This window comes from Suricata suricatta, chromosome 8 (genome assembly GCF_006229205.1).
Source record: "Suricata suricatta isolate VVHF042 chromosome 8, meerkat_22Aug2017_6uvM2_HiC, whole genome shotgun sequence".
NCBI classification, from domain to species: domain Eukaryota; kingdom Metazoa; phylum Chordata; class Mammalia; order Carnivora; family Herpestidae; genus Suricata; species Suricata suricatta.
In genome coordinates this window covers 572,229-580,124 of record NC_043707.1, presented here as the reverse complement: position 1 = coordinate 580,124, position 7,896 = coordinate 572,229, and the positions used below count along the sequence as shown (strand labels likewise).

Genomic DNA, 7,896 nt, shown 5'->3' with positions numbered 1-7,896 from the left:
CCCGCGCCCCTCCAGGCCCCGCGCCGGGCAGGGAGGGGGGCGGTGGGCGGGCCCAGCCCCACGCACGCACGCACACTCGGGGACTCTGTGCATGCCCCTCGTGCCCGCACTGCACGCCCGCCCGCCGCCGCACCACAGCCGCCTCCATCGTTCGTCCACCCGCTGGGGGGCTGGGGGCCGGGGCTCGGTCCTTGGGGGCGATTTGAGCTCTCCTGACGGCCGCCCTTACCGCCTTCCCCGCCACACCCCGCTCTGTCTCCCCGCTGTCCCCCCATCTCGGGCAGGGCCCAGAGGGATTGAGGGGAGCTGGGTCCCCCAGGACACAGGGGCCTGAAGAGCCCCAAGGGCTTCCCGCATCTTTCACTGCACGGCGCCTGAAGCCCTCGGAGGGGTGCGAGGGGAAACAGGCCACCGCCAAAGCCATGGCCCTCCAAGGAGCCCAAGTCCCTCCCACCCTTGCCCCACCTCATGCCAGCCTGACCCGAGAGACCTCCCTTTTTCCTGGCCACTGTATGAGACAGTCCCCTGCCTGCCCCATCCCCCACTGCCAGGCCTACGGTGGAGGGCCAGACTGGGGCGGCATTGTGTTGAGGGAGGAACAGCCTGGCTAACAGTGATATTGGTATAATCAGCATTAACCGAGCCCGGCTGTAGCTTGCCTCAACCCCACCAGGACACCACCATCTTGAGAAACCACGCACTGGAGCGACCCTCAGGCCCTGCAGGCCTTGCAAACAGCCCTGGTTGGACCCCACACCAGTCCCTGTAGCCAGCTGGGCCCAGCCTCCTCAGCAACACGCTTTATCCTGGGCAGGCCTCTGGCAGGGGGAAGCTGGAAGCCGAGGCCCAGGATCAGCGCCAGCCAGCGACTCCAGACTTACAGCGGCCCGCACACCCTCAGCATCCAGAGGAGGGAGGGCTCCTTCCTAGCTGCCCCCACCCCTCCCCAGCTTCCCAAACCTCTGCCTGCCCAAATGGGCTCTCGCCATGTTCTGTCCAATCCCAAGACATACGGAAGTCCTGGGGATGCTGGTGCATCTTGGCAATTGCTGAGGAGGGGGCTGGGACCCCATTCCCTCCCAACCTTGAGCCCCAGCAAATACAGTGCCCACACCCAATCTTGGGACCCCCCCCACCCCCGTCTGGTTGGAAGAGTAACCAGTTTCCAGAGAGCCAGAGAGTGAGCGAGCGAGAGCGAGAGTGAGCGAGAGATGCTGTTGAAGCAGAGAAACGGTTCAACAGCCCAAAGATTTCCCTGTCCTGGAGCGCCCGCAGGAGGCTCCGGGTGAGGTGGTCAGGAGCCAGTTTCTTCAGCCCCTCCCCCCACAGCCCCCTAGTGGGGAGGAGGCAGCTGTCCATTTGTCCAAAGTATTAATGCAACTGAAGCTGTGATATTTCCAACGACTGTAGGAGGAAAAATTAAGGGGAGAGAGGAAAACAAAACAAAACCAACCACCCCCTAAAATCATTTTCTTATTGTACATAACGACCTCATTCTCCTGTATATGCGGAAGATATAACCTTATATTTGGTAAGTGTTTCTTGTGCTATTTTATCACGTGACCTGTTTATAAAAATATATATTAAAAAAGTTGTAAAAACACGTGTCTGAGTGGTCTTTAGGTCAGCAGATCACAGCAGGGGAAGGTGTATCTGGTTCTTTCAACACATGGAGGTCGGTGCCACTGGAAACACGCCAGTGACCCACACAGAAGGTCCCAAACCTTTCGTTGCTTTGGGGAGTAGACAGTGATAACAAAGTCATGACACAGAATATTAACTTCATAGTATCTAGTATCTAGCCCATCCTTCCAGAAGGGCAAAAAATGAGCCCTGTTTCACGCATTGGGGAACTGAGGTTGAGAGGGGGACAGGGATGTACTCTAGCCGTACAGTACAGCGAGGACAGAACAGGACTCAAAACCAGGAAAGGGCGGCCCCGAGAGGGTCATTCGATTGCCCCGGGGTGGGGGGGGGGGTTGTGAACCAGCTGTGCGGCACTGGAGTGTGTGGAGACCAAGAGAGGCATGATCCCCGCCTGATGGAGGTTACACTCGTGTGCCACAGGCAGTAACCAGGAAACGAAGGAATACGCTTTGACAAGCACTGTGGAGGTGACAGTGACTGGAGAGGCCACATGTTAGATGTGGGGGCCGGGGAAGACCTCTCAAAACGAGACCCTTAGGCTGAACTCTGGCACGTGGAGAGGAGCCGCTTCCTGCAGAGGGGAGCGCGCGGGGAACGGCGGGGAACGGCCGCGCAGCCCGGGCAGGAAAGAGCTGGGCGGGCTGGAAGCCGCGATGTAAGCGGCCTTACCTGGAAGTCCGCCAGGAGAGGCCGGGGCCGGGGGTCTGGGGGTGATTCGCGGAGCGGTGGGGGGGAGCTCTGCGGACAGCTGAGCGAGGTTCAGGTCGGGGGCACCGGGTGGGGTCGAGGGGAGAGTGAGGAAGGAGGTGGACGCGGCGGGAGGGCCTCGGTCAGGGACGGCTGGACTCGCTGGGGCACAGTGAGCACCAGCATCAAAAGACCAAGCGCTCAGGCGGAACCGCGGGAACGCAGGGCAGCGCCTTTCCCGCAGTTCGGGACCCTTCCTCCGCCTCCACCAGCTCGGCTCCCGCATCCGGAACGTTTGCAGGGTGGTGCCCGCTTCCGCTGAGGGGCTGACAAAAACGGACCACTTCCGGCGAGCAGGCGGGCCGGAAAGAGAAGGGCTGCTTCCGGCGCGGCGGTTCCGGCCCGGCCCGGCCCGGCAATTTTAGGCGATGGCTCGAGTGCCGGCGGAGGGAGAGGCTTCGCCGAGCCCTCCGGCCGTGACCCCGCGGCCGCCTCTGCCCGGCGCCGCCGGTGTCTCCTGCCTCGCGTCCGGCCAGACCCCTCGGGCTCCTTAAACGGCGTGGCCCTTGAAGTCCTTCTGTGGCCGCCGCACCTCTCTGGCCCCTCTGCCTCCTCGCCCCGAGGCCCCGGGAGGGACTGTGGGGACTACTTCGCATCCTTGCAGGGACCGACTGATTGAAGGTCCAGTAGCCGCCGGGATCTGTTGGGGGCTGGAGCGGGCACTGACCAGATAGGGGCTCCCCACAAGTCCGTGTCTCCTTCTGACTGAGGAGTGGCGAACGGTCCTGAACTGGCTCCCCAAGACCCACCGGCCCAGGAGTAAGCAGTTTGGGGGGACCCAAGCAGGGTGGCGGGTCTGAACTGACAGGCCCCTCCAGGCTGACCTGACCAGCCCACTTCACTGACCTCCTGTCCCCACCACCCGGGGAAGCCATGGAGAAGATGTCCCGAGTGACCACGGCCCTGGGTGGCAGCGCGCTGACGGGCCGCACCATGCACTGCCACCTGGACGCGCCAGCCAATGCCATCAGTGTGTGCCGTGATGCCGCCCAGGTGGTCGTGGCGGGCCGCAGCATCTTCAAGATCTACGCCATCGAGGACGAGCAGTTTGTGGAGAAGCTGAACCTACGTGTGGGCCGCAAGCCCTCGCTCAACCTGAGCTGTGCCGACGTGGTCTGGCACCAGATGGATGAGAACCTGCTGGCCACGGCGGCCACCAACGGCGTGGTGGTCACGTGGAACCTGGGACGGCCGGCCCGCAACAAGCAGGACCAGCTGTTCACGGAGCACAAGCGCACCGTAAACAAAGTCTGCTTCCACCCCACCGAAGCCCACGTGCTGCTCAGCGGCTCCCAGGACGGCTTCATGAAGTGCTTTGACCTCCGCAGGAAGGACTCCGTCAGCACCTTCTCTGGTGAGGCCCTGAGGCGGGTCGGGCCCGGGAGAAGTGCGGGGGAGCATCCAGTCTTAGGAGTGCTCCCGCGAGCACTGCAGGAGTGGCTGGGGGTCGGCCTGGGGGTAGCGGGTGTGGCACCCGGGACGAGGCGGAGCCTGAGCAGACGCTTCGGTTGGCTGCCTTCTCTTTTCCCGCCTCAGAGCCTCGGGCCACTTCCCTGAGGGAAGCCCACGGGGCCCTCCAGGGTCCTCAGCTCAGGGACGGAGAAGAGTGCTGCCTGCCCCTGCCCCCCAAGTTCTTTCCCAGCAGGCCCAGCTCCTTGACAGCTGGCTCAAGGCCGGCTGTCCCCTGTGCACCTTGAAGAGACCCAAGTGAAGCACAGGGCAGAGCCCCCGGTTGCCTCAGAGAATTGGCGGGTGGAGGGGCTCTCGAAACAGCCCTGAGTTACCTGCACTGTGGAAAAGCTGGGTCTCTGGTCTTGGCGCGGTGGGAGGGGGGAGCTGACCCAGCAGCTCTAGGTCAAGGTGAAAGGATGGGACTGAGGCCGGAGCACCCGCACGGAAGCCAGAGGCCGCGGCTTTGTGCGAATGCTCACGTCACATGCAGAGTCCAGGGGAAATCGAGGTCCATGTTTTTGCTTCCAAAGCCACAGGACGCCTGGCATCTTGCTCCCTGACCTGATCCACCCTGCGCCCTCTGTGAGGCGTCTGTCCGCACCAGGCAGGCTTGGGGTGTTGGCCCCGTCTCCTAGGCTTCCCGGCGTGGTCATGGGCAGGCAGGTGACGGCAGTCCAGTCAGTGCAAGGCCTCCGCCCGCGGCTGCCCTCTCGTGGAGCCGCCCGTGGGCTGGCCCCTCACCTTCTCCGTCCGCCGCCGCCCTGTCCACAGGCCAGTCTGAGAGCGTGCGGGATGTCCAGTTCAGCATCCGAGACTATTTCACCTTCGCCTCCACCTTTGAGAACGGCAACGTGCAGCTGTGGGACATTCGGCGGCCTGACCGCTGTGAGAGGATGTTCACGGCCCACAACGGGCCCGTTTTCTGCTGCGACTGGCACCCTGAGGACAGGTGTGGGGCGGCGAGGGGCGGAAGCGGGAGGGTGGCACGGATGGGCGCAGGGGAGGGCTGCCTCCGAACCTGCACGGCCGAGGGTGGGCCCTCCCCGGAGAGGAGGCCGCTGAGCGTCTCCTGGACCTCTCGTAGGGGCTGGCTGGCCACAGGCGGGCGCGACAAGATGGTGAAGGTCTGGGACGTGAGCACGCACCGCGCCAAGGAGGTGCACTGCGTGCAGACCATCGCCTCGGTGGCGCGCGTCAAGTGGCGGCCCGAGTGCCGCCACCACCTGGCCACCTGCTCCATGATGGTGGACCATAACATCTACGTGTGGGACGTGCGCCGGCCCTTCGTCCCGGCCGCCATGTTCGCGGAGCACCGCGACGCCACAACGGGCATCGCCTGGCGCCACCCGCACGACCCCTCCTTCCTGCTCTCCGGCTCCAAGGACAGCACGCTGTGCCAGCACCTGTTCCGCGACGCCAGCCAGCCTGTCGAGCGCGCCAACCCCGAGGGCCTCTGCTACGGCCTCTTTGGGGACCTGGCCTTTGCCGCCAAGGAGAGCCTGGTGGCCGCGGAGCCCGGGCGAAAGCCCTGCGCCGGCGACCGGCGCCACCCCATCTTCTTCAAGCGCAAGCCGGACCCCGCGGAGCCCTTCGTGGGCCTGGCCTCCAGCGCCCTGAGCGTCTTTGAGATGGAGCCGGGCAGCGGCAGCATGAGCTGGTTCGCCGACACGGCCGAGCGGTACGCCCTCGCCGGCCGGCCCCTGGCCGAGCTCTGCGACCACAACGCCAGAGTGGCTCGGGACCTTGGCCGGAACCAGGTAGGTAGGGTGCCCTGAGGGCGTCCCCGGGGCCGTGACCTTGGGGGCTCCTCTGACTGCTATACCCAAACCCCGTCCAGGGTTCTGTGCTCAGCTCTGGCTGCTGCCAGCACCAGCTGGCACCCTGGTAACTGAGGGTGCCCAGCACCCTGCTGTGAGCCCGAAGGCAGTGCCATCCTTTGGGTGCAGGTCTTGGGCGTTACGGGGTTCAAGTGACCTCTTCTGGCGTGCACCCACTGCAGAGGTGCACACAGCCTCTCGTCTCTTCGGGACGGCAGGCACATGTCTGCGTTTGCTGCCTTCAATTTCTGCTTTTGTCTTTTCCCCCTGTAGGATGGAGGCTAGGATTTTTGCCTTTGGCATAGGCCTCAGTTTCCCCAGCTGGGGTGGGCTAAGATGCTGGCTCCCTGGGGCCGCTGAACATCGAGAGGCTGTGATTCCATCCACGTGGGCGGGGGGGAGGGCTACATGGGGTACCAGGGACCCAGGCTCCCGGTGAGTGCCTGGTGCCTGCCCCCTAGGTGGCACAGACCTGGACCATGCTGCGGATCATCTACTGTAGCCCTGGCCTGGCGCCTGCCACCAGCCTCAACCACAGCGTGGGCAAGGGCAGCTCTTGTGGCTTGCCACTCATGAACAGGTAGATGCCTGTGGGTGGCTGTCCTCAGAGGGTGGGACTGTTGGAAGCCATCTACCCATCAGTCTTCCCTGCCCCCAGTTTCAACCTGAAGGATATGGCCCCAGGGTTGGGCAGCGAGACCAGGCTGGACCGTAGCAAGGGTGACACACGGAGTGACACGGTGCTGCTGGACTCCTCAGCCACACTCATCACCAATGAGGGTAGGCTGGGGGGTGGGCAGGGCATTGACGGGAGTGGGGCCAGGGCATCCCAGAAGCAGCTGCCTCTGGAACACCCACCCTCCCTCGTGCGCAGATAACGAAGAGACGGAGGGCAGCGATGTGCCCGCAGACTACCTGCTGGGCGACGTGGAGGGCGAGGACGACGAGCTGTACCTACTGGATGCGGAGCACGCACATCGTGAGTTGGGGCCGGGAGGGCGAGGCGGGGGCGGGGCCAGAGGCTCAGACCCCGCCTTCCCTGTCCCTGCCTTGCAGAGGAGGAGCCTGAGTATGTGCTGCCCCAGGAGGCCTTCCCGCTGCGCCACGAGATTGTGGACACTCCACCTGGCCCTGAGCACCTGCAGGACAAGGCCGACTCACCCCACGTGAGCGGCAGCGAGGCCGACGCGGCTTCCTTAGCCCCCATGGACTCGTCCTTCTCACTCCTCTCTGTGTCCCACGCACTCTACGACAGCCGGCTGCCGCCTGACTTCTTCAGCGCCCTGGTGTGTGACATGCTCCGCTTCTACGCCGAGCAGGGTGACGTGCAGATGGCCGTGTCTGTGCTCATTGTGCTGGGTGAGCGTGTGCGAAAGGACATCGATGAGCAGACCCAGGTGGGTGACCGGGTCTCGGGGAGGGCCTCCCTGCCACTCCCAGGACCGCCCCCAGATGTCTGCCCTCCCTGGCACCCGGCGCGCCCCGCTCCGCGCCTCTTACGCCCTCCCCTCTCCGCGCGGCCAGGAGCACTGGTACACGTCCTACATCGACCTGCTGCAGCGCTTCTGCCTCTGGAACGTGTCCAACCAGGTGGTCAAGCTCAGCACCAGCCGCGCCATCAGCTGCCTCAACCAGGCCTCCACCACCCTGCACGTCAACTGCAGCCACTGCAAGCGGCCCATGAGCAGCCGCGGCTGGGTCTGTGACCGGTGCCACCGCTGCGCCAGCATGTGTGCCGTCTGCCACCACGTGGTCAAGGGTCTGTTCGTGTGGTGCCAGGGCTGCAGTCACGGCGGCCACCTGCAGCACATCATGAAGTGGCTGGAGGGCAGCTCCCACTGCCCCGCAGGCTGCGGCCACTTGTGCGAGTACTCGTGACCCGCCTGCGCGGGGCGGGGGCGGCGGGGCGTGCGAACCAAATAAAGGAAGCGGGAGCCGCAGTCTGAGGCTGCCTGTCACCCTGTCGTGCCGCCGAGGGCCTCGTTTCCGCGCTGGGCCACTGGGGTGGGTGGCGGCGTCGCCAGGGGAACTGGCCAAGTCCGCCAGCCCGGGTCCGGGGGCCTCGCTCCGCCTTCGAAAGTACCCTTCCTTCCGGGGCGGGCCAAAGGAAGGTGCTTCCGGGCCGTTGCTGTGACGACGGAGTTCCCGGCATGCCTCGCCGCGGCAGGCCGATGGCGTCGGGGGCGCGGCCGCTCTTGCTGCTGGCGCTCTGGACGCTGGCGGGCCCGGCCCG

General features: G+C 64.9%; 1 protein-coding gene across 1 annotated transcript; it reads left to right on the top strand.

Annotated features, from left to right (window-relative positions):
* The first annotated feature begins 2,476 nt into the window (after window positions 1–2,476).
* On the top strand, window positions 2,477–7,621 carry WDR24 (WD repeat domain 24). Its single transcript, XM_029949267.1, has 8 exons — window positions 2,477–3,748; window positions 4,618–4,795; window positions 4,931–5,603; window positions 6,125–6,243; window positions 6,322–6,443; window positions 6,538–6,642; window positions 6,720–7,060; window positions 7,188–7,621. The coding sequence occupies exons 1-8, from the start codon at window positions 3,268–3,270 to the stop codon at window positions 7,539–7,541; spliced, it is 2,373 nt and encodes a 790-aa protein (XP_029805127.1). The 5' UTR covers window positions 2,477–3,267; the 3' UTR covers window positions 7,542–7,621.
* Window positions 7,622–7,896: the final 275 nt, after the last annotated feature.

Coding starts and splice junctions, on each gene's coding strand:
- WDR24 (XM_029949267.1), top strand. CDS start 3,268: ATGGAGAAGATGTCCCGAGTGACCACGGCCCTGGGTGGCAGCGCGCTG. Junction 4,796..4,930: donor GACTGGCACCCTGAGGACAG/GTGTGGGGCGGC, acceptor GACCTCTCGTAG/GGGCTGGCTGGCCACAGGCG. Junction 6,244..6,321: donor GGCTTGCCACTCATGAACAG/GTAGATGCCTGT, acceptor CCCTGCCCCCAG/TTTCAACCTGAAGGATATGG.